Below are 26,610 nucleotides of genomic sequence, written 5' to 3' on the forward strand. Positions count from 1 at the left end.
AATCCCCTTAAATGTTAGCATGGCCTCTAAACCTGTTAAATATCCATGCTGGGGAGTCCTGGCAGTGGTACACACCACTGCTTGCCAGATAGGGCAGTGTGATGTTTGAGTCCTCCAGATGTGGAAATGTTTCCTCCAGCCCCCCAGCTAGTCCAGCTTGAAGTTTGCTAATGAATTATGTACACACACAGGATTAAATTCACTGAAGAAATATTAACACACACAAATCTCTCCAGCTGCCAGCACTTAGACCTTTTACGCACCAACACACGACCTGATCCCTCCAGCTGCTGCTGGCACCTGGGCCTTTCAAGACACACACGACACACATACCAGTCCTTCCTGTGGCTGGTCTTTAGATCTACAAGCCCTATGGCCCACAGTCCCTCCAGTTCCTGGCACACAGACCCTTCCATGCAAGTCCCTCCGTGTGCTAGTACCTAGATCCATAAGCCCTGTGGTCTCCCCTGGCTATTGGCACACAGCCCTCTTTTTCAGGTGGGCCTCTCCAGTTTCTGACCCCATTTTCCCCCACTTTCTTTGGATCTTTTGGTCCTTCTCCTAAACCCTATAGTCATTTTTACATAAATCAAAAAGCCTTTTCTCATAGCCCATATCTCAAGCACCTTCAACTTTTCCATAACACTCATGTTAATCATATTTACCCCTTCCTATCAGTTAATAATTATTCAGGCTGACATTCTTGAGGGTTCTGCCTGAGTAGTTCCTCTAATGGACCATCAATCAGTGGCTGAAGCATTCTGGATCCTCATTATTATCTCTGCTGTGACTTCCTCATTAATGTGTGTCTGTGAGGTTCATTTATTACTTTCCTCATTACTTGTTATTTTTTTTATAGTGAGTAGATCACAACCAAATAACATAATGAACCCGACATTCCCACACTCCACAAACTCTCACACTACTGACTGACAGCTGCAGCAGGACTGAGAACTGCTGGGTACCCTGTGAATACAGGGTCCAGTTCCCCTTTAATATTGACAACTGTGCAATGATAATATAGCAAACTTAGACTTTCCTGTGTTGACTGAAATTCAGGATGCCATTTTCATGTTTTCTTCATGTTTATGTAGATTTGAAGGGCAAGGCAGACACATCACACAATGTATTTCCATTTTTCTCCATTGCATGACCATACACAGCACTGTCAGACACTCCACTGACTTTAGCATACTATTTTACCAGATGATGAATTATTTTCCAGACTTTACAAACTTTTATCATGATGGTTGAGATAAAAGGAACAGAAAGAACGATGACGTCGTTGTGGTTTTGCAGTGATGTTCATCTTGTGTCTTTGATGCTTGTTTGCATTATCTTCAGAAGGATGTTTTAGTCTAAGTGGGAGAAAAAAAACCAAACCCACATCTTAAAAGTGTATAGGGAAGGGAAGTATGTGTATAATGTAAGAGCATTACTTGCAAAGAAACCAAAACTATTTATTGGAAGGTCATAAATTAGCAGTGTCAAGTATCTGACACTGCACAGAGGTACTGCAACTCAGTGGAGTATCACACACATAGTATTAGTACAAAATTAAAAATGGAACTCTGTTTTCTGGAAGGACATTCCTCTTCAGTTTGTTTACAAAATTTCTCCTGTGGCCTGTGAGTCCCTTTAAACTATGTCACACTTGCTATTTCTAAGACAAGCCTCTACTTAAAGTAAGAGTCCCTGTGCCTCATACTGAATTAAATTTCCTGTAAAAACATGCCCAAATGCTGCTTCTATTCAGTGCACAGCATTTCTGATCCTGTCATCTAGACAGTTTTAACCTGCTGTCTTCTTAACTTTTCCTTATGTCGATATTTCCACGGCTACTTCATGCCTTGCATAAAAAATGGCCTTTGAATGGGAAAATTATTTTTTAGATTTGCTTTTTGTTTTGACATCCTGGGTTGCATTTTTTAGCACCATACCCAGGTATTTTAAGGGGAGATCTCTAGTAGAATAGGCAGTAAAAGATGAAATACAAGTTTACTAAGCAGAAAATATGGTTTAATTACAAATTGAAAATGAACCCCTTTGTTCGAATTATCCAACTCAATATGGGCTGTCATTGGGGCAGAGTGGAGGGGAGTGGAAGAGGAGAACAGATTTTGAATTAAGTGGGAGTTTGGTGTTTGATAAATTAGTGTCACTTAAAGAAGCTATTTAATTCTTAACCTTTAGGCTTCAAAGAGGTGACATCTTCCCATTTACTTCTTACTTAATTTGATTGTTTGCTTTTTAGTGAATATAAATATGTGTGCGTGTGTCTGTACATTTGTTGGAAGAGGCAAAATACTTACTTCTTCTAGGGTCAGGTTCTCCTTAGTCTCCTTTCCTTTTTTGTATTTCTTTTTAAGGCACACTGCAGTTGTGATGGTGACAATAAGCATTACAACAAACACACTTATGGTTGAAGAAACGGCTATTACAGTATTTTCTCGAGTTGAGCCTTTCCTTTCACACTTTTCTCCCATGTACCACCAGTTGTCACCTGCTGGACATCTGGAAAGCAAAAGAAGAAACATCTGATATCACCTAAAGATTAAAGGTGTGAAAAGGTCTGCTTCGGAAAAATGGCATCTCTGATGCAATTTCTATATCCTAAAGCATAATTAAATTTATCTTAAAATTGACTTTTATTTTAAAGTTGTCTTGAGTGGCCTGAGCGGCCCACTGTCCTTATACACCTAAATGTGCTTCTTTCAGCTTCCTGATGTTTCATAGGTTGTGCCTGCAGGGAGAGCCTTTGCCAGAAATCCTAAATGCCTTCCTGACCCCCTTGACCTCTTAATGCTTGGTTGCAGCTGATCTATGGAGCTTCTCTTTTTTTGTAATTTTCAAATTTAAAGAACTTTTAAGATCTGCCTCTGCCATCACCCAACAAGCAGGTAAGAAAAGAAATTTAAAGCCCAGCGGTCATCCAGTTTTAGGACTGAAAACAACCTCCAGGCTTCGATTCTGTCCCTCACCCAGCACCACAGTCAGCACATCCACCCCCATCTTTCTAACCTTGGTTATTCCTTATGTATTGACTTTCTAGATCCTGTCTAAGCCACTTATTCAGGACTACCTCACCCCTGAAAACAAGTCCATTTGCAGTGCGCTGCAAAGATATTGCCTGCTGGGGGGGCTCCAGGTGATTCAGCTTGAACAGATGTATCACATTCCCATCATTTCCCTACAAAATTCAGGGTGGAAACTGACTGCTGGTCACACATTTCCATAGGACAGAAAGTAGGTCGCAAAGGCACTAAAAGCTTCAAAGAGTCCAGAGATGTCAGAAAATAAATATTCTCTTTCCATAATTTTGAAATGAGGCATAACATTCGGCATTATTTTTTTATTTTTGTCTTCTTGGAACCACCTCTTGACATTTATTCATATTTGTGACCTGCTTCTGATGAGTTGCACATGAATTTTCTTTTAAAAGGTTTCTAAATGGGGATATATAACACTTAATGAGTCATCCTGACTCCTGTGGCTCTTGGCCTTTACGTTTTCCTCACAGCACTCACCCAGTCTACCTGCCCTGGCACAGCATCTAAGGTTACTATCTTCAGCCTCAGAGCTTATTTGAGAGCTGGAACAATGCTAATCAGGCAGGTAGGTTACCTAAATGGATCCACAGAGAATTAAATAAAAGTTGATATTAATCTTCTTGCAGGGCAAACAATCTTCTCTGGCTTTCACTGCTGGTTTCAAAGGCAAGAGACTACACTTTGGTAATTCATGGTCATAATTTTCACTGCACAATATTTCTGAATCAAATTTTAAAATAATGTCTACAGTGCTTCCTATGTGATAAGTATTGAAAATCTTCTCTAATGATATAAATGCTCTCTTCTTTCAATTACATTTATTCAACTCTTCTACATTTTGCTATAGGGAATTCTAAGGACTTGAAGTAATACATTACTGAAAATAATAAACACATTGCAAATATAATTAACAGGAAAGTCAAGGAGAGTACTTCAAAATGATCAAATGCTGAGGTTAGGAGCTTTGTTGCCCAAATTTGCCATGAGTTCAGTTTCACAGGGGCAGTTGCAAATACTTGCCTTAATCAGCTACAGTCTGTCTTTCGTTTCATTAGCAGCAAAGATTTATTTTGTTAGAAACTTCGATTACTCATCCTAAGACTGCATTTGAGGGCGAATGAAGGCAGTTACCTGCACACCGGTGCTCTGTTTACCATAAGACAGACACCATCGTTTTCACAGGGGTTGTCTGGGCAGAAAGCCGGAACCTCAGGATCTTCGGGCTGGGTGGTGCTGCCTGTTGTGGCACTGGTGGATGCAGCAGTGGTGCTCTCAGCACCAGTGGAGGGCTTGTTGGTGGTAGCAGGGCTAGGGCCAGGTTTGGTGGCGCTGGAACTTGTAGTCGTAACAAAAGGGGGTGTAATGCTCGGCTCGGTTGACAGGAGATGCGAAATATCTGCCCGGTGAACCCACAGGAAATAAGGTCTTTGTTTCACGTTAATTTTCTTCTTATTCTAATGATAATTTCTAATACTAAAGAGCAGTAAGCCTGTCCAAAAGTACAGTGGATAAATAGTCTTTTTTGCCTTTCAGGAGCATGATGTACTTTGGAAATGTCCTCTAGAATTTTTTCAGAAACAGATAGTTTTATTCAAATTAACCTATTCAAAATAATTTGCACGGGATTAGCATTGTTTTATACACCTTCACATGAGATAAAGAAATTATACTGCGTATGTACCTGTTCATAAATTTATTCAAACATATGATTTGATGTTAGATGCAGGCATAATTCAAATACTGCTCAAGTGCAAAGTACATCATGTGTACTTAAAACTACAGCACTAGCAACTTAGTATCTGACACTGTTTACTGCATTGTAAAGAGTATCAGCTATGTTTACATACCTTCCAATGTTAAAAGAATATAAACACCATCTTCTTTAATAAAGTTGCGGCTTCTAAGTCTCTCATGAGTTAAAAATGCGCTCGTTCCAACTCCTGGACCTCTCATGTATTTAGTTCCATTGGGAAAAGTTGCTTCAGACCCCACTTTGTCTGGCCTATCCCAAGTATAATTTAATGAGGATTCTGGGGAAGAAAAAAAGAAAAATATAAAAAGAATGTGAGTGTGAGACTGCTCTGGATTTGTCTCTCAGCAGAAACCTCAACTGCCTGAGATTCCCCACTGATGAGAGGCACAAGACAATGGAGATCTTCAATGATTTGGTTTAGCCTGAGGTACTGAGAAAAGAATCTGCTGGAGAGGAGGTTATTGGAGAATTAGTTGAAAACCACTTGTATTTTCTTTTTAGTTCTTTAAAGTGAGGTGTTCAAGAAGATAAGTAGCACATAAATCATCTGAAACATGAGTTGATGCAGTGTTTCTCAAAAGAGAGCATGTCCTACAGGAGATGTGGGGCACAAGATATTTGAACAACTTAAATGATCACAGACCACTGATGCCTGCTCCATCAAACCCTGTTCTAAAGCTCAAAGCTGACCTGATTGTCCATGAAAGAATCTGACAGAGGGAGAAAACTCTCTGGCCAGATAAAGAGTGTGTGTTAGAAGGCTTCCTTTGGGAATCCTGGACTATTTGCAATATATGAATAAACAAGGGAGAGGAGCAGAGGACAAACAGACTGCATGTCAGCAGGGTCAGAGAAGGAAAAGGGCTATGCACTGTGGCTGTAACAACAGAAAGCACAAGGAAAATGCGCTTTTTCAAACATCTATGGAGGACATGGTATGTTCTCTCATTTACAGAGAGAACATTAAGTCTTTCTAGATTAGCCACTTTGTTTTCATGTAGAGCCAGTGTCATAGAAAATGGAATGTAAAACTTACTTTTTTAAAAATAATAATATTAATTGTGCCTTCCTTCCTTTCTAGTCTGAAAGTCCAGAAAACTAATTCAGTGGCAGAGATGATTTCTCTTGGCAAAAAGAAGAAAGCTTTTTATGGCTTAAATCCAAACTTTATCCAATGCTGAATATGGGTATTTTCTTTAATATCTCTCTCTGTAGAGATTCCTACAATTTCTCAGAGTTACTTTTTACCTCAACTGCCACCTTTCCAAATTATTGTGGACAGTAGCCCTTACCTTCTCACACCTTGAACAAGTACAGATTACATAATATGAATCAGTACTTTGTCCATCTGGAGGCTTGTGCTGACACCACTGTACCTTTGACAAGAAGGGCAGGGATTTGTTTGATAGTTTCTGCATGTTTATCTAGTATAAACCAACTGTATTGCTAATTCAGTATTTTTTTTCATGACTTTTGGAAACTTCCATTCTCGTTAAAATGGAAATAAATGTATCCTCACAGAGCATATGAAAGAAACTTTAGGAATAGATCATCCACCTGTTTCTTATGCAAATGCAACTTTGGAATCAAGAGTCACAGCTTAACTTGCTTGTAGGTTTAATTTTTTTCTTGTCCACGGGTCAATATTATTGTTGCTGCAAACATATGAAACATTCCAGAAGCTAAAAAATATGCATTAATTTATACATAGAAGAGATGTGATCCCTTGTCTTCTGGTTGTGTTTTACATGTTTGATTTTAACTAACCTGATAATCTCAGGGGGTCTGTTGTTACACTTCTTTGGTTTGACATCCGTTGACGAATATCAGGATGCTGGTCAAGCAGGATCATGGTACCTTGTTGCCATGGACAGGGCCATTTCAAATGATCATCATTCGCTCCAGAAATCAAGGACAAGTATATTCCTAAATTAAATGGGTTACTAGTGGTACCATTTACATACAAGCTGACCTGAAAAGCATATCCTTTACTAGAGTAAAAGGGTGGACTGTATATTAACCCATCTCTCCCTGCTGAACTCGTGTTGAGGAGATGTGCGAAATTTCTGATATGCCAGACATGGTGGGGACACTGAGTTTCTGACAAGTTGATGTCATCAATAGAGAGGCCTCCATTTGATAAGCCACTTCCTTTCATGCCTTGGAACACAACCCGGAATTTACTCGTGACATTCAAAGAAACATGATGGAGCTGCCAGTAGGTCTCAGGTGAACCTGAAAAACAAGGGTAGACATTTCTGAGTCAGCAGTACAGTCAAATACTGCACAGGTCTGTGGACCCTATGCCAACACTGTGTAAGAATTTTTCAGTTCCACTGGCACTGATGTGATGGAATATTTCTTCTGTAGATGTTACTTTTTCAGTTCAAGATCATATCTGCTCAATACAATTTTAACAGAATTAATATGCCTAAGAGCGCTTATTGGTGGGTTTTAAAACTGCTTTTTCTTTTACATTTTTAAATAACATTTAATTAAATTAATCCAGATGTTGTGAATATTAAATTCACAAAAATAGTTCCACCTGTATTGTTAAAAAGAAAAAATTCAGAACAAGTTATTTAATAACTGAACAACAACATGCCTCAACATTAAAATGTTCCAGAGGACTCTGGGAACCTAGAACTACAAGACCAGTTCATTCATTTGCTTTCATATTTTTAAATGGCTTGTTGGAAGCTTGCCTATGCAGAAGCACTATTCACCCATCACATGATTAATGGTACAAATGTCAAATTAAAGCCAGTCAATTGCAAAACCTACTTCATGCCATAGAACCTCTCTGAAAGTTTGATGCTGCATCCAAATTATAGTGCAGGCACTAGCAAATTCCACTTGACTTCCAAAGGAGTGTACACAAAAGCAAAGACCTCTGCACAGGGGCCTTGTGAGGTCAATGAAAGTAGAATACCCTTTTTTAAAAGCATGTGCACCAAAACAGTTTCTTTTGAGGCCTGGTTTTAGTTCATCTGCACAGAAGACCAGCTGCATTTATTGAACTAGCAGTGCCATCCCCAGGACTCATAGAACTTTTACATCACTCTCCTAACAACCCTAAACACAACACAGTGGATCTCAAATATAAGCCTTAATTTCTTGACATTTTCCATTACTGCTATAAATAGAAGGGAAAAAATTAACACAGAAACAAGAAGAAAAGCACCCTGGTGTTTCCCATGAAATCGACTTCAGAATAAGCGAAAAGATTTTTACATGTAATATGTGCAGTTCAAAAATCCCCAGCTGCCACGGAGCAGTGGGAAGGGTTCAGGGATTGTCCCTAAGTTTCTTGAACATCGTAGTCCAGTGCAAACCCATGAGCAGCTCAGCCAGGGTGTCAGACCATGGATGGACGGGGCTGTAGTGTCACTGTTACTTACTCATCGACTGCATTGGTTTGGGTAACTTCTCACTTGAGAGAAGTGAAACAGCTTGGGGGGAAATGATCTTGAGCCATTCCTAAAAGTTTTGCCACAGGTTGTCAAAATAGGGTGCCTCTCTGGACACACTCATGAGATCAGAGACTTCAAAGGAAATTATTGATTTGGGAAAGCAGAAATGGGAGATGGGGCCTCATAGACACAAAAGAGTGTTTGTGAGGCAGGCTGAAGTCTGGCAAAATTAATCTTGGCATCAAAGTAGGGTTTGAAAGAGTTTGGAGGGCTCAGACTGATGTGAAGTCTACACCTGCCTTAGCAACTCTTGTGTTAAGGATGCCTGTTAGCTCAGGGGGGACACAGAGGGTAAAGCTCATGAGGTGAAGAAGAGAGGAAAAAAGAAAACAAGCACTGGCAGCAGCTGAGCCTAAAGGGACAAAAAGAGACAGAAATTATACCTATTTAGTTAAAGAACTTGCTCAGATTGTTCTGAACTTGGTATAGCTGAAATGGAGACCATATAATAGTTAAATATTTGAGAAAGTAATTTAATCATAAGGTGACTAGCAATTCCAGCTTAAGGAGCTCTTGTCCATTAGCTGACCTCAACTGATCATTTAGTAGGCCACAGGCTCCTAAAACCACAAGAATTTAATCTTCTTCAAACTACAACTCAAATCATGATCTGCTGCTCATATATTTCATTAAGTTATTTAAATTTTATTTATCTTTTTTAACTTATGTATTCCAGGGTACTTTCTTATTAATTGTAATTTACTCTGGTATTCCAACTTCATCAGCTGCTATTGATACCAGCAATTCTAGGACAGTTAAAATGATTGCTCATGGAATTTTAGCTAGTTTGGCAAGAAAACAATCTTGATAATACAAGAGTTTGAAATTTTTGGTAATTTATTATGTTATAGGAAAACAGCTGACTGAGGATCCATCAGGTATAATATCAGCAGCAATGAATTACATACATAGAGAAGAAGCAAAAGAACAGCACTAGGAAATGAGTGACTTTGCCACAGTTATTTCCCCCAGTACTTCGAAAAATACTGAGTATAGATTAAAACAAAATGCAAATTTATTCCATACCTTTTATCTCTTCGATGAATCTCAGAGTGCCATTTGGATTGTCTGATGTGTACTCTCTGACCCAGACATTCAGCTGGTCATTCTCATTACCACTGTTATAAAAATAGAATTGTAAGCACTGAAAACCTCTTTTGGGATACAGAATTCGGCTCTCCAGGAAAGCTGTGCTTCCTTGTCTTCCAGCACTGGTGTCAAAATGCATGAAGTAGCCAGAATCTGCCAAAAGCCAATAAGAAATGAGCAGTAGAGGGGAGAGAAAACAGAATTTTCCTGGTGTACTGGATTTCTTAATGCTATATTGTAATAACTCTAGAAGATACAGTCAGGTCAGGGTTAGGTAGATCCTGTACAAATCTCTGACTGAGGACTGTCATCTGTTCACATTTTCCAAAGGTAGAACTATTCTCTTTGCAGCTTTTGTCCTCATTACATTATCTCTAGCAAATTGTACTCAAAACCATGGGATTTTACTCTTTACCCAGTGCTAGTAACTCACAGTTGACTCTCTGGAGGTCTGGTTTAAGCTCCTGAACTCTTGGACCATTCTGAGAGGTTGAGATACATCTAGTTAGATTGTCAATTAGATTTTCACCTCAGCCCTGATAATAAAAATTTCAAAATCCTACTCCTGTCCAAGGGCTTATTGAGCAATTATCAGAAAGGCAGCAATCTATTTGGTGTGCCTGTATCACAGGTTCAATGCTTTATATAGCATGTGACGCTAAGACTAAAAAACAGATCAAAAGAGATAAGGACATTTGATCCTCTGAAATAAGCAGAAAATCAACATATCACATGATGTCCCTAGGTATGTAGATTTATGCTGCTTAGTTAAAAAATAAACTGTAATTTGTCAAAAAAATAAACAGATAACAAGGCCAAGCTTGAAGGAAACTCATGTCTCTGCAGAAAACACTTCCCAGAAAGATAAGAGTTTTTTTCTCATACCTCTGCATTCTCCCATATTAGTGTGATCAGTATTTGGCCCAGCAGGAACCTGAGACAAACGCTGCCAGTCACTGTTATCATCTGAACTTTGAATCATGCCACATATATTTTCAAGTTCAAAATCGCACGTGTCCATGAAACTTAGGGAGGAGGCTACAATATTAACAAAAAAAATAAAGAATTGTGAATCGCTATTGCATAACACATTTTAATTCTGAAGGTCCAAAGCCATGAGCAAAGAAAGACTAAATGCAAACACCAAGTAATCAGCAGTTACTGATTCAAATATGATCAGCATTCATATACACAATGTTCAGGAACTCAAAACACTTGGTGATTAACACTGACATTAATAAAATGTCATCAGGAACACTCAGGGCCTTCAGCAAGCACAGGAGGGCATCTGCTAATTATCATATCACATCTTTTATTTATGAAAGGAACACTAATACCAACCCAACCCACACACCTTCATATTACAGTCAAAAGGTCCTGAGACTTCCCATTCTTTGTTTTGCTTTCTTTGGGCCTGTCCACACATGGCCACAGATTTTGATACAAGCTCATTTATGTATATCACCTAGAGTGCTTATTTTGAAATATATAAAAGCAAAAGCTATTTGACTGGAATAAACAAATTTTTATTTTCTAATAAAATATATTGAATTGAATTGAAAGCCCAAACTGCCACCCCCCAAAAAACCAAAACAACAAACAAACAGAAACAAAACAAACAAACAAAAACAACAATCCCACCATTTGGCAAAGGTAGATTGTGAAGTAAAATATGAAAGGGAGACCACCATATGAAATATTTTATCTGTCTAAAGCAAATGCTGGATAGATGAGAGATACCACAGACCAGGGTTATTCCTGCTCTTATTTTTGTTTCTCATCCTACCATATCTGAGCTCATGTGTAATAACAGCCATTACTTGAAAACAACTAAGTTAATGAAATGCTTTTTAAACTACGTATAAAATATTGTGGCTCAAACATTTAAAGGTTTCCTTGTATAACAAAAAGACCTTGAGTATCACAAAACTCAACCTCAATAACGTGCCAAATGCTTCATTTAAGCTGTAGCTCTGGGAAGCACTTAAGTATGAGCTGCTGCCAAATCAGTTCTACTGCTGAGATATTTTGCTCTGTCCTTACAGAAAGCTAAAAACCCTCTAGAGTCTGCAAGGTAGTCAGAAGTGTTGTATGACTGATATTTTTTAAGATACAGTTCAGTACAATGTTGTAAAAACTAAGAAAAGGCCTTCACAGCAAATGTTGACTGCTGGAGAAAGAATGCAAGCAAAAATAGAGAATTATTAAATGAAAGAACTCTTTGAAATCAAAATACAAAACAAAGCATGAAATTGATTTGGCCAAACAGGAAGGAAGTAACTTAATTAGAAAGTGCTGGCTGGCATGGAGTGTTGACCTGAATGACAGGAAGACAGAAAAGCAAGACTCAGTAGATTACAATGTATTTCTGAGCTTTATTCCTGAAACAGGTGAAGGGGCAATAAGTGAGGCAGACTCTGAATTCCATCTGCATCAAAAGCCAGATACTTGATTGGTATGTAGTGAAAGACTGGGCTCGGAAGAAAATACAGGGAGGATGAGTGCCAAGTCCTAACTTCCAGAGGCTGAGGGAAAGCTCATGGCCAGCTCTGTCTAGCAGTATGCTCCGAGGGCAAAGCAGACTAAAATCTACTGTTAGCATGCGGCCTGAAAGACAGCAATAAATTACAGACTGGAGCAGCACTAAACTATCAGTCAGAATTTCTTATGCTGTGGGTTGTTTTCTTCAATTTAGGAACCAAGATTTATATTTTCAATGCAATTTCCTGTCCCCATGGGCCTCTAGCAGAAATTTAGCTTAAACATTTCCTTAAATCATGTTCAGCAAATAAAGTAAAAGTAATCTTTTGTGTGGGTGAGGGCTGGGACCTATGAAGCACCATCCTCCCTGCACAGGTGGGTGATCTGATAATATTTATGTCTCTACAAATATCATCCACATTATGCACATCACATGAAGCCAAGAGATGGACTGGGGAGCTGGGCAGGCCCTGATAGCACCTGAAGGTGGTGGAAGTTTTGTCACTGATTTCAGCAGGACTGGGGCTTTTTTTCATTTGGGAAATGTGCCTATGGGTTAAGAATAAAGTTAAAATGTCATGAAGTATTTTTGTAATGCACGAGAATGATGGAAAATAGATAAGGTTAATGGAGAGGAAGAAGGACCCCATCCCCTGTTAAAGACATCCTTAGCTGTAAGCATTTTTATAATGCCTAATTGACTGTGCAGCGAGTCCTAGAAGCTAAGGCTGCATGTGTGTGTTCAATTTAGACCTAGATGAATAGAAATATTTCCATCAGAATTTTACACTCAAAAAAATGCACCATTTTAATAAACCAGTTTCATAATTGTTTAAGGAAACTGTATAATGAGGCTTAAAATATAATTGTAAACCAGTACTCACTACTTGGGGTATTGTAAAAGTTTTTTTCTGAGTGCCAGGGCACATTGAATGCAGCAACAATTACAGAATTATATTCCAATTTGATAATAGCATTATTTAGACTTCTCTCTTACTTTCATTCAGCTTTGTAAAATAAATCCCACCTGAGCAAAATAACTCTTTTGACCACTTTTGTAAAAGACCAGATTTGAAGCTAAACACAGAAATTTAGAAAGCTTGCATTTTATTTAGAACAGGGCATCTGTACCCTATATGCATGAACAGCCGCTCTGTCTCACAGATTCCATGGAAGTGGAGTAGGTATGACAGCCACAGCAAAGACACTCATTTTTGTGCAGTGTCTGAGCAACAGATGTGGAATAATACAGGGAAAAAAACAAAAGCCTTTGTGCAGAAGCACACATTTTAAACAGCCACCCAAGGGATGAACAAAAATCAGCTGCTGAGAGGAGCTGGTTTTTAACTAAAGGTCAGATAAAATTGCACAGAAACCTCAGCTACTCAGCAGTGTTTCTGCAGGAGGGCTGTTATTTCTAGCTGTACCATTATTTCTGGTGTTTTTAACACAACTCACTTCTCTAAATATGTTAGTATCTCTTTCACTTGTGTCTGGATAGGTCCAGCATGTATGTATCACCCTCATTTCTTTCAAATTATTCTTTCAAATAATATAAAATAAATGGAGAAACTTACTGCAATTGTACAGCCGGTTCAGTTTCTGGAGGTCATATTCACTGAAATCCATTCTCTGTCCTATGACATCTATGAAGTCTGGTATGTTGGTGATGATGGTGGGCTCGGTTCCATTCCTGAACGCAGTCTTGCTATAGTGCATCACAGAGTTGTAGTCATAGGGAACATTCAGAAAGTCTGATCTTTTATCATCATATTTATTGAAATTATGTTCTTTACCTAAATGGCAAAATTGAAAGGAAAGATTGTCTGTTGCTCAAGGGAATCAAATCTTGTTGTAAAAACTTACAGTGACAGAGAATCTATCAGATCTCAAAATATATTTTTGTATATTTATTTACTTTTACTTACTCTGTAAAACAATTTTATTTCTAGTCTAGGGCTATTTACTTTCCTCTTTCAGCCACTGATAACTTCTGTGGGATGAAGCAAAGTTTTTGCTACCAAAAAACTTTTTTCCTGTGGAACTCTTTCTAAAATTTGATGGGCTTGTAAGAGTGGAGAGAGTGTTTCAGTACTCAAATTACTGAAATTTGCAACTGTTTCTAATCTGTATTCACTGATCGTCAATTGCTAGTCCTTTTAGGCAACAAAAAACAATTAAGAGTTGTCTAGAATTCTCATTATAGATGTTTTCTGGCATATGAGCAAAAAACCAATTGCTTATTGCCCAATGGGGAGTCAAGATTTAAATCAGTCAAAATACAGTAGCTATATTCTGGTCAGTGTAAAAAAAATTGCAGCAGTTTCAAATGTCTCACAATAGTGCAGCTTGTCACTAAAGAGTCAGCAAAAATATAATGGAAATCAAATAACAGAGTCTAAGTAATTTTCTGTAATGTATAATTTCATATGCACCTGACTATTGATCACTGCTAAATAAGAATGCATTAGATTTAATCATTATCCAGCTTTTCAGTCATCTGTGTGTACCTATGTTAGGAAAACATCAAGTCTGTGTATATAACTTTGTTTTTGAACAGCCTGAAAGTCACAGAGGACGACAGCAAGCTAAAGAGGCAGAGACAGAGCAAAGTCCTGAGGAATTCTGTGCCATCTCTCAGGCTTGTGCCAAATATAAAAAATTAAAATTTAAAATTCACAAGCTGCATTGCTAAAGTAACTGCTGGTTTGACATAGACCCTGAAAGGTCTCTCCTGCCTGCCCACCCTCTGCACACTCTGCTCTCTCAGCTCTGCTGCCTGCACCAAGTGTAGCAGACAGGCAGAAAGGAAGGACCAGTGTTTTCACTGGAGATTTTCTCTGGCTTTGGTCACACTGGATTTTTCAGACAGGGGTGGAGGGAGTAGCTATTTTTATTTCACTATGAGCTTCTAGAGTAAGTGTGCTTTTAGAGTATTCATTTAAACAAACTAGATTATCCTCTTCTGCTGCTCTGTGGTACAACACGTAGCATAGCAGGACTCAGATTTCTAATTAGAGCTTCAGAACAGTCATGGCAAAAGGAATTACAACAGAAACAACAAATGAGAATTTCTGTTTCAAATAGATGCCCCTTTATATCTAATTTATTGATATACTGGCTTTGAAAAGTAAGTCCAGGTGAGAGAATAGTGTGACCACCAAAAGATGGCTGTAAGGGATGTTCCACAGCTAAACTGCTAACACCAGAGATTGAAAGGAAAAGCAGAGGAGTGACTGACCAGACTGAATCCTGTCCCAGACGATGGTCACATAGTCATCCCGGTCAGACCGTGACTGCTCATGCCAGAATCCCAGGGCATGCAGGAATTCATGCTGGATTGTCCCAATCCTGTCACAGTTGGCTCCGATGGAGAGTTGCTGCAAGCCCATTTGCATGTTTCCCACTGAGGACCAGCAGCTGGCATTGACATTAAATGAGGGAGGGCTCTGTGAGATACACACCATCCCCACGCCATGCAAACCTCAAAACCAGTCTATTCAATATTTTTTTTTTTTTTTAACCTGGGCATTGAAGTCACATTTTGTTACAGAGAGCACTTTTTCCATTGATCTGCTCCTTATCATACCCCTTCCTCTCACACTTAGTTCTTTTCCAATGAACAAGTTCCTCATCTCTGGCTCTATTTGAAGAAAAATGTTGAGCTGTTTGTGACAAAAGAAAACTGATGATGATTTCTTTGGTACTCTGGAACATCACAGGTTGTGGACACCTAATTTAGAGCAGTTAAATTACTGGAAATTAACAATTTTCAGCTAAACGACAATATGTGACTGTGAGCACACTTTGAGCCTGTCCCTATCATAAGGAGAAGTGGGTTCATGAACATTCTCTCCTCTGCCTGCTTTTGTCTGTACTGTTTTGGCCTTGTACTTTGCATGGGGCTGTGGCTGCCAGGCAAGGTGTGCATGGTGTGTTTATCTTCAAACAGATTGGTGGATTTGACAGTACTTTTCACAAGCTCTTTTCTTCCTGGCTCTCTATGAGCTGCTGTGCTAGAGCACTTGCTGCTCTCACACACTCCCAAGTAAGAGCAAAACTGCAGCTGTGCTGCAAATTTTTATTAAGGGGTGAAAGAATTTAGTGAGTTATCTGCACGGGCCAATAAAATGGCACCCCATGTCCACAAACTAGCAGGCATGGAGAGCTACATTTAAATTGATATTTTATGCAGCAAATAAATCAATACTTACCCAATGAAGTACATAAAATTAATGGGGCACAAAATATGCCGTAGGATTTGCAGTCCTACCACCCCAGAAAATTAAAAATACAAGCACACCATATGCTTTCAAACTCCGTAACTTATTAGTGCAACATATTCTCCAGTATTTCATTTTCCGCAGAGCAACGCAGGCTTTGCCTATTGATTACTCATTAAAATCACAACATGAGACCTGGTAAGGAGCACGTGTAGTATCCATAATTTCAAGGTCTTTCCTTGAAAAAGGCCTCATGTTGATTCTTGTGTTGTGCAGAAGTCCATCACAGGCCTGGGTCCACCTCCTACCAAAGCCACCTCTGGTTTCACAGCTGCCACGCAGTGCACAGTGGGCTACAGCAGGCACACCCAAGACACCTGGCAAAAAGTAACATCCAAATAGCAGTAGATGCAGCTGCCCCTTGCCTTTGGTGTGCCAAATGCCTACAACACTATCATTCAACAGCCATAGAGGGAGTAAATACATGTTCTGTACCACCTTGCACTGAGAATAAAGCTTAGGTGAATGAGACATGGTGCTCCAGAGCAATGGGCACATAGAACCCTGTGTCAGCAGTGTCTTCTGAAGGGCAGAAAGCAAAGTCACAGCTTTCCCCAGGTGTGGGAGAGCTGTACTGCCTGTGACTCAATGGTTCCTATTGCTATCAGAGGCTGAAGGAACAGGGAAGTACTTGCTCTGACTAATCCCACCATCCTCTTTTGGGGCCGTAAATAGACACACTCCGTCAGTTGCAGTGATGCTGCTTATTTCGGGCACATTTTTATACTAATGCCCTGCTACTAACTTTCTTCCCATAGTATCACAGATCACCAATATCAGCTCACAGACACTTTGACTTACCAGCACCAAGCTGGTAGCCAGGGATCTGTGTCAATCCACTCCTGCACAGATTTCCTTTGCCGTGGCCAACAGTGGCAAAGAGCTGAAGCGGCCTCCCAGGAGTTCTCCATGAAAACCTGGTTTTCCATGTGGAAATACTAGATATGATGTTTATCCTCCCTGGTCTGTTAATCATTTGATTCTACCACACCATGCTAGTTTTGCTGCTGAATGAATCCTGCTCTTCTTGAGAAAAGTAAGGTGAAATGGCAGATCCTTTGCAGGTATCCAGACTCCTCTGTGAACTTTTCAGTCACATCTTGCCACATCTGATTATCCTGCATTTCTGTAATTCAGTTGTAAACGGGACATAATATAATACTGGTAGTAGCCAAGGTGAATGATAGTTGAAGAATGTATACAGGGAGAGGGCTCTTTGTTCAGGGTCTTGTTGCACTCTACATACACCAGAGACGACAAATGCATTTTTACACAGGCCAGTCAATACAACAAAAGACAGCTGGCTTCCTTTCTGGCTGACTTCATTTGAATTTAAAAGGGTAATCCAGATGAGTTTATGGCCTACTTCAAATCTTTTTGACACAAAAGTTCCTCCACATTCCTCTGTTTTATAGATGCAAGCCAAGATCAGAAAGGTAAAGATGTGATTTATCAACATTTGCTTGGTGTGGTAAAATTTATGTTGCCAGGAACTCTGTGTGCCTGTCTGCACTGTACCCTCTGGGCTGAAGTCTTTAGTCAGCTAATAGAAGAGTCCTAAAAAACTCCAAAACATTAAGAAAAACAGAGCAAAAATGGGTTGTTTTACCCAGCTTGCACCTTGTTCCATTACACCAGCAGTAAGGAATGGGTTGAAATGAAAGCAGTTCATTCAGGGTCAGTCCTGATTTCTTTGTACAACCCAAGATGACTCATTGAAACTGGATGGACCTTTTCAGGAGACTGCACCACTTAGCTCCCACCTTTTTAAAAGTTCTGCTGTGGATGTGTCAGCTAAGGTGATGGAAACACTTCAGGGCAAGCCACTCACCAGGCAGTGAGGGCAAGATATGTTATCCATCTGGAAGGATTCATCTTCTTCATCACCATGACTCATCTATTTTTTAATAGACATATAAATGAAACATTGCACAGAGGCCTCCTACTTGCCACAGGCTAAATATTATAGTTCTTTTTCAGGTACAATTATTAGCAAATTCAATGCATACTTTAGGGGATGAAGGATTACAAAATGAAGTTTCCATTTTGGTCAAAAAGCTGGAGTCATTAGCACAGGAAAATGCATTACTCCCTGAGTCTCTAATTATACATCTTTTAGAGATGAATTTCAGTGTCATGTGTACAGCATGAACAGCAGCAAATACGAAGAACACCAAAGACACCAAAGAAAATTTGAAACAATTATCTGCTACAAATATCTCAGAACAAGCCAAAGGGAAAGAGAAACATTTTTATTATCAGAAAATCTTTTCCCATTTATGACTGCATTCTCATATCAGGAAATGAATTTCTGAAAGCAAATTTCCTCACCAGGCTATCAAGCTCTCCCTGTTCTCCTTTCCAGTAAGAGAAATGGTTCAGCATAGAGTGAAGAATATATTTGTTCTTGTTGCACTGTTTTGACAGAGAATGTCTTACAAGAAAAGAAGTTGGGGCAATTTTGACTTCTTTACTGGAGTCTTATTTTGCAAAATTTAAGATGAAATAGCATGACTATTCATCAAAAGAGGTAAATAAAGTAAAACATCAGCAAAATATCTCAGTGCTGTACAGAATTTAAAAATATAGCTCTTTTATCTGAATGCTTATGTGACATTGTTCAAGTGCAATTCCATTGTTACATTCAAACAAATTCATAGCCCCACAGTGAGAACTATCATATTTCTCCTTGGTTTTTCTTTTCCTCTAGAAGCCAAGGTATACTAGGAATGACCAGCTGAAAGTGATAGATACCCCATATATCCAAAGATCAGTCAAGAGCATAATTGCTTTGTTTCTGATAGCTTTTACCAGGTCCAGTAAAATGCCTCTTAAAGGACTTGATTTCTTCTTATATTTAAGAGTAAATATCAGTAGAAATTGTTCATTGCTACTAAGGTAATACCTCTTTTGGAAACTATGACAGTTTATAAAGGACTGTGGGAAAATGGAGACAACAAAAATGTAAAATGATGATAATTATATGACTTTTAGAGTGAATACTGGCCATGAGAATAGTCTGAAAGTAAACATAATGAAAGCTATTTTGAATTGCTTCTCTTACCCACTTCCTTTGAACACAGATATGTAATTCTTTTCCCCTTCCCAAGGTTTGAAGTCAATACAGGTTTTCAGTCGATACTGTTCAAATGCCTTGAGGATGACTCCCTTAGCATTCATTTCTGCAAAGCAAACAGTGCTCTTGTCAATACTGAATTGAAAGATTTCTGCTATTGTCCATATGGAGCGAATCCCAAGGGTGGGTCTTGCTCCAGCAATCTTTGATCAAAATAAACAGAATTTTTGTTGGATTAAGACCCAAGGGGGGACATAAATTAATAAAATTAATTAATATAAAACATAAATTAGGGTCTTGCAACACTGTATCTTGCTCTTGTTTTGCTCCTATGTATTTTTGAATTGGTAGTTATGTATCAAATATGACATGATGAGTATTTAGAAGGATAGTGTGGGGGGGGTTAATTTTGTAGATTCTTTCATTTATTTTTTGAGATTTATGTAAATAAGTATTAAATAGATAGGAAATGAAGACTTCATGTTTTACCTAGTACAGAATGCAGGCTACAGATCCCTCACTGAATTTCTCCAGGACTTGAATTTTTCAGATTATATCTGTGTTATCTCCTCTAAGCAACTTGCATAGTTTCAACACAAAGACTTAAAGGATGGAGTCAAATTATGATCTCAGTGTCTCTGACTCACATTAGGGGACTCGGCAATGTGTCAATGTAAACTGTCAGAATGCCATTTTGCCTTCACTCTTGTAAATGATGTAAATGGCCAGGTAAGCTTCCTGTCCTTAAAAGTATCTTCAGTGCCTTCTTTTCACTTCTGCTTTGTAGAGTTTCACGTCTCAGACACAAGTTTTCAAAACCAAAACAATCTGCTGGGCCCTAGCAGGATAATAATCCAAGGAAAGAGGTGAGCCAGCACTAAGATTATAAATCCCGTCTGTGCATGCTCAGCCCCATTCCTGCCGCGGGAAATGACCTGCTGTAGATTAAAAGAGGAAAGGACACCACAGGAGCTTTATCAACCTGTGTTTAACAGCTCAATCAACACAAAATACAGATATTGTGAAGGGCAAGTACTGTACCCAGGCTGTCCTCAAGGACGTAAGGGATAACATGGGGCCACCGATAGTTGTCACCAATGATAGAGTTTCGTTCCTGCATCCAAGAAAGAAAACAAGTATGCAGTCCTTAGTAAAAAAGGGATTTAGCATCAGGGACTACAATAGTGCTAAAGCAAACCACAATTCCAAGTAAGACCAAAAGGAAAACAGTGAGCTCAAAAGCCTTGAAAGATTATTCAGAGATCTGAGGTTTGGGTTTGAAATCCCTTCATGCTCTTCTACCAGTGTCTCCAACTTTTGCTGCATTTTCTCTATAGAAATTACCCAAGCTTCTGCTCCTATGGGAAGCCTTAAGATTTAAATCCTGAAAACTGTACAGAGATTAATAGTTTTGTAATTTTCCATAGTCCAAGGGTTTGTTTCTGTGTCTTTAGCAAGTGCTGTCCTTGCTTCCAGTGACATATTCAGTGTATCTCCCAAAAGGGAGAGTAAAACACTTTTTTCAGACTACTTTCAGAGTGCAAGACACATTGGGGGTTTCCTACTAGATATTTTTGAGATGTAAATGTAATTATTTTATTTCATTAATCAGATAAGGATTCTGGCCAGATGCCTTAAAATGTGGTATTAGAGATCTAAATTTTTCATTGGTTTTAGTCAATCTATTTACAGGATGAAGGTTTTCCAGTAAATTTACCTGGCTCAGAATAAATATTGTACAGATAAATTAAGGATTCTTTTTTATACAAACCTGCCTGGATGATAATCAGTGCTGCCTAATCTCTTAAAAGTGACAATGTAAAAAAGGAAAGAAGAAGCTAGTAATATCGATCTAATCACTGAAGAGATCTCATGTTGGATAATGTTTCTGCAAATGCTGCTGACTCCTTCACTGTCTATGACATTTTGTAGAATTCCATCCCCAATCATCTTCAGTTTATTGTTACATAAACAGTATTTATTGTTTGTAAGAGCAGGATGCATCTGTTATTTCCATGCCAGTGATACTTTATATTTAAGTCGATGACATATTTTTGGCTTTGTATTTTATATTTGAACTCACCCCAGGAAGTTTGATGTCTCCCTCAAAAAGGTCTAGTCCTAAAGCTAAAGGGAAGAGGAGATTAACATTCGGTTATTGTATTGATCTGTGACTACTATAATGAAAATTATAAAAAAAAATTTGAGACTAAATTTTGAAAAACCTTGATTTATGTCGAAGATGTCCTGATCAATTCCTCCATCTACGTCTATTTCTGAAAAGTAAAAAGACAAGTGAGGTATGACATTAGCCCTTGCTGTTATCTTTATGAAGTGTGAACATTAATGCAATAACAATAACAGTAATTATAAATCTGTGTCTGTCCTAGCGATGTTTATGAGCAGCTGGTTTTGTTGACTGCCTCCCATGCATACAAATAGATCTCTAAACAGAACTCACCAGTTGTCTCTGGAGCAGGCTGGGGAGGGGAAAGAAAAAAAGATATTATTAGAAAGGCACATAATGAAATGCAGCTCGCGTTACTTTCTCAACAGTATTAGAGATGTGATTCAAGCTCAACTGACAGCACTTAGCACATGGCTTTGTCTTGGATTGACTGCATCCACACTGCCTCCTCATTTGACTGGAAATCTGTATTTCCAGCTTTGGAAAGTATTTGCAGCTGTGTGCCCTCCCCACCTCACGGTGTCCAACAAGTAATTCAGCCAGTACTGCTTCTGTGGAGGTTTCACAGCTGCTTTTCTCTAACAACTCAGGTAGTGCTAAATTGTCCTTCACAAAGGAGGAAAAAAGGAGCCTATTATTTCTATGGAATCAAGTATTGCTACTGGTCAGCAGCTGTGTAGAACCTCTGGAAGCTATGCTGAACTTCTCATCACAAATCTGAAGACTGGGGGAGAGAACGAGTGGTCTGGTGTTACACTGAGAGGCTTTGAAGGACTGGGTACACAGCCTCATTTCAGTGCCCTGGACTCCATTTACCTGAGTAGTAACTACTCAAACACTCCCTCTGCAACATGGAGAATCCACAGACCATAATGAGATACAGAGACATATGATGAGATATACATAGAACAATTTCCTTGCCATAACATGCCTGAAGAATCTAATCTTAATTCTTTTATTTGACTGGACACTTCATTTTTGGACTTCCTTGGACATACTTGACATAACACTACATAACTATTTCTCACACAGTGAGTAAAATCATGAACAGCCTTTCTAAGCAATCGCTCCTGAGTGTCTTGTATTTGTATATTTGAATAGAAGTTCACAAATGAAGATAAAAAACATCTTTATATTCTAAAATAAATGTAACAGCAATTCTGGAAAAAAGTGACTGATTTTTACTTTTTACCAAAAACTTTTCATTTACACCCTGTGTTTCTTCCTCCATATAAATAATTTATTTTCTGTACATGTAGCTTTACATGTAGGGCTTCTTTTTGCAGTGTGATAAGCATCTGCAACTTCCACTAGAAGTAATGAACAACACAAAATCAGAATGCTGAAAAACAGCAAAAATCAAGTCCATGCAGTCCCTTGGAACATTAATTGTGGTAATCTCTAACATCTCTACAATGTGTAAGACATCACTAAGGCCATAATATTCAAGAGAGATTCAAATGCACGTGTTCTTCTAGACATGAGTTTCAGCACATAGTGATGGGAACAATTTTGAGGCAAACAACTGTGAGCCCTAAATTGATTTAATATAAAAATTTTAACCAAACACAGAAAAAAAATCCTACTTCCCATGAAATTTAAAGGTTCAGAAAGAAAGTTTTGAATTGTCAGAATGCCCTATTTTAGCTTCATAATGAAAGATTAATTTTTAATCTGAAATTACTGTCTTTTAAAAACTTCAGCAAATGGCAGAAAAAAAATATTGTAAATACAAAGGCCAGAAATCTCATTTTATGATTCACCTGAACAAAAATTCACTCAAATTGCTGCTTCACAGTTTTTGTCAGATTTTGATCATTTAATCTGGTTGCCTAAGAGAAGAAAACCATTTTTGCCAAACCAAGCAGAAGCTATCATTTCTACGCCTAAGAAACATAATTGGTATCAGCTGGCACAGCAAACATTTAATATTTAACTGTTATATAAACAGCCAAAGTTTTTAATCAGCTTCTGCTTCCTTTTTCTTTTTTTAATGAAAGCTACCACTCACATATGTCCTTGCCCAGTCTAAAGTCAGGATTTTGACCTTGAAGGGTCAAAATTCAGAAAACACAGAGTAGAATCTGTTTCCTGAAAATTCCTGAATCTGTTTCCTGCTTCAGCACTTACCATTTTTGGATGTTTTAAATTTGTCATATTTTAAGCATGGTGACTTAAAAACCCAGTATCATTGCGGAAAAGTGACTGACTCCATTGAAAAACCCCATTGTCCAGAGCTGGACAGATGCAAATGCTGAAGGATTGATATTGATCTCACATTTCAAAATTAAACTGGTATTATTCAGGTTTACATTGATACCTGAGAAATAGGACAGAGACTTTAGAAAAAAACCCACATATATATATATATACACATACATATATACACACATATATACAGCCTAATAACTGCAGATATCTTGTTCAGACAAGCCATCTATCCATCTGAAATGTCAATAGACTCCTCCTACATGTTGAAGTTTCATTGCACATATATTGTACCATTACAGTTTGTTATCACTGCATAAGGCAATTCATTATAACTGTGCATGAAACAGTATCTACATATTCAAGATTTGAAATGAAGGTGCAGCTTGTAAAACAAGTTGCAAGTACATGGGCAAAGTGTGCAACACACGTTTTAAAGACTTCATTTGCTTTTAAACTCCCACTCACAGATTTCTGTAAAGAACAAAACTACGAGTAAAGCTTCCAATATCAAAAAAATAAAATCATATTATTGCATTTTAAATTAAAAAATATTGATAGAGGAGAAGAATCACACCCATATATGCTGAATCCCCTTATAACCATTAATGGTAAATAAAATTTTTCTCCAGTTCCAATAACTATAAACTACAATGTACCCATATCTACTAATCAGGAAGTATAACTGTCCTAAAGGTACAAACCGAGTAATTCCTGGAAAAGTTCCTCTAGCAGCAGCAAAAGCTCACAAACTGAGATCAGTAGCTAAGTACAGTGGTACTTTTGGTGCACAAATCAAAATGTGACCCCATGACTGAACAATATCAAATGCAAAAACAGTGAAATCCAGGCTGGTCCTCAGTGTCTGGAAACTGCCACTGAATATTTTATACTGAAGGAATTCCTGCGATCACTTCTTTCCACTGTGTTCCAAATAAAACTAGGTCTTTAGTCCTGTGAATCTCAACAGCAAAATACTCTGTTTCAAAAGAAGCACCTCTGCATATAAGTATCACTCAACGATGTTGAAGTGACTTTGGTCTCAATACCAATCTGACAAAATATATGATGCATTTCTAGTCTGTGAAAGTATTGTAAACACACAAAAAATACACAGTTCATAGTCTCGTACAGAGGAAGGTTGTGTTAGCTGAGGTGTACCTAAAAGGTAGTCTAATCTACACAAACACAAATTTCTGAATTTTTTAGTATCAGTCTGTAATTTTGGACATGGAAAACATGACAGTTAAGACATTGTAATGGTTGGTTAAACCATGGCTTGTGAGACCACATTTAATTGACAAAAAGTTCAAGTATGTCTTGGACAGATGGAAACATCTCACCTATTGTAATCATGTAAAAATCAGGTTAAGGGACTCAGTAATCAATCAAGAAACAAATGGATAATTCTTATGTGCCAAGAATATCTATGGCACCACCATGATGCCCTGGCATCACCATAAGATGATCCACCTCACCTAGTCTAGACATCTGTTCAGATGGAATATACTCATCTAGTTTGGATGAGACTCCTGACTTACCAGTGACTCCTCCAGACTACTTTAGTATTAGCATCCAGAAACTTGAAATTAGCTCTTCCTGGCCATAGAACACATGGACACGAAATAATTAGCCCTGGTGGTCAGAAGCCACTTTCACACAAGACCTAGTTTTTAGGAATCTGTTTGATGTCAGGTAACTTCTGGATGTTAGTAACACCCTGTACCACCTACTATAGGTTTTAACAAAGAATCTAAACAAGACCTAGGTTCGAGTTTCCAAAAGACTGGGGCAGAAGCACAGGTAGTGGGAATAGTAGGGTGGGATGGGATTGGGCTGATGGGGAATACAGGAGGACTATGGGAAAGGTAGGAATGTGAGGTTGAGTACTTAACTTAGGGAGATGTATGAACATGTGTCAGCGGAGAGGAAGAAGATAAGGCTGCCACAGATAGTTACGTTGCATAACTTAGATAATGTTACTGCACTTAGGTAGTGTCATAAAAAGTAATACCTTACTCTGTAGATTACCCTGAAGATATGAACAGCTGAAACAAACTTTCAAGAACCTTCCTGGTTTTGTTCTCTGAACTAATTATATTGTGCATCACCAGAAGTTCCTGACCTCTCCAACAATGCCTCCCAACATAAGCAAAATGCTACATTTCACTAAAAAAGACAGGGAATATCAAAATCTCAGCTGTTACTTTTTGACCTGAAATACCCAGTGGCTAAGAAAGTATAAATTTCAGTATCAATTATATTGTGTTTCAGCAAAAAACCCAAACAAACAAAGAAAAAAAAAACACCACACACACACAAAAAAAAACAACAACAAAAAAACCCCAAAAAACACACCAAATCATTCAGACATGGACAATTAAAATAAATTTCAGTTCTTGATTTACCAGTTACCAGACAGTAACAGCAAGTTACAGACTTGCTGTTCTGGTAACTGTTAATACTAATGGACATTTTGCTTAGATGGGGAAGATCATAGATCGGCTATACATCTTTCCATGTATAGCCGATCTATGAAAAATAGCAACACTAAAACCCCAAGGAAGCAGAAATAATTTATGTCTCCCATGCAGACAACAACAGAATTATATTGATTCTGCAAAATAAGAATTAAATATTTTCCTTTCAAGCTCATCTTAAACTGCAGTATTTGCCCAGTCATATAAAGAATATATATTCTTTGTTTTCTTACCAGACTCCAGACCACCTGAAGAAGGAGACAAGTTAGAAGACCAGAAAACAAGCCCATGTTGTTCTCTGGTCTACAGCTGTGTGGACAGAATTTTACACCAACTTGGTATTTAAGACAGTAAATATCATAAATCAAAACCTTTGTCCTCTCAACAGCGATTAACTCACCTACCATGCCTGCTTTTTTCATGTCAAGTAAGAACATCATTGTCAAGTAAGTCCATCATTACTGTACTGCAATAACTAACAGAAACACTTTAATTATTTTTAAGAACAGCTGTGAGAAAAAGCATTGGA

The 26,610-nt window shown here is 38.3% G+C and overlaps 1 protein-coding gene across 2 annotated transcripts; it reads right to left on the reverse strand.

Annotated features, from left to right (window-relative positions):
* Nucleotides 1-1,159: 1,159 nt before the first annotated feature.
* On the reverse strand, nt 1,160-26,410 carry MEP1B (meprin A subunit beta). 2 transcript variants are annotated; one of them, XM_088057787.1, is made up of 15 exons: nt 26,315-26,410; nt 21,667-21,685; nt 21,431-21,481; nt 21,289-21,332; nt 20,247-20,319; nt 19,194-19,311; nt 15,088-15,266; nt 13,424-13,642; nt 10,251-10,403; nt 9,303-9,518; nt 6,571-7,038; nt 4,898-5,080; nt 4,182-4,446; nt 2,313-2,514; nt 1,160-1,358 (listed from the first exon to the last, which is right to left on the reverse strand). In XM_088057787.1, the coding sequence occupies exons 1-15, from the start codon at nt 26,369-26,371 to the stop codon at nt 1,341-1,343; spliced, it is 2,265 nt and encodes a 754-aa protein (XP_087913913.1). In that variant the 5' UTR covers nt 26,372-26,410; the 3' UTR covers nt 1,160-1,340. The 2 variants fall into 2 exon arrangements, with proteins under 2 accessions (XP_087913913.1, XP_087913919.1); XM_088057793.1 differs by lacking the exons at nt 19,194-19,311; nt 20,247-20,319; nt 21,289-21,332; ... (1 more) ...; nt 21,667-21,685; nt 26,315-26,410 and adding an exon at nt 16,265-16,354.
* Nucleotides 26,411-26,610: the final 200 nt, after the last annotated feature.

Source organism: Pseudopodoces humilis, chromosome 1 (genome assembly GCF_049639895.1).
Source record: "Pseudopodoces humilis isolate 2021_Gansu_Grassland_sample_001 chromosome 1, ASM4963989v1, whole genome shotgun sequence".
Taxonomy (NCBI): Eukaryota; Metazoa; Chordata; class Aves; order Passeriformes; family Paridae; genus Pseudopodoces; species Pseudopodoces humilis.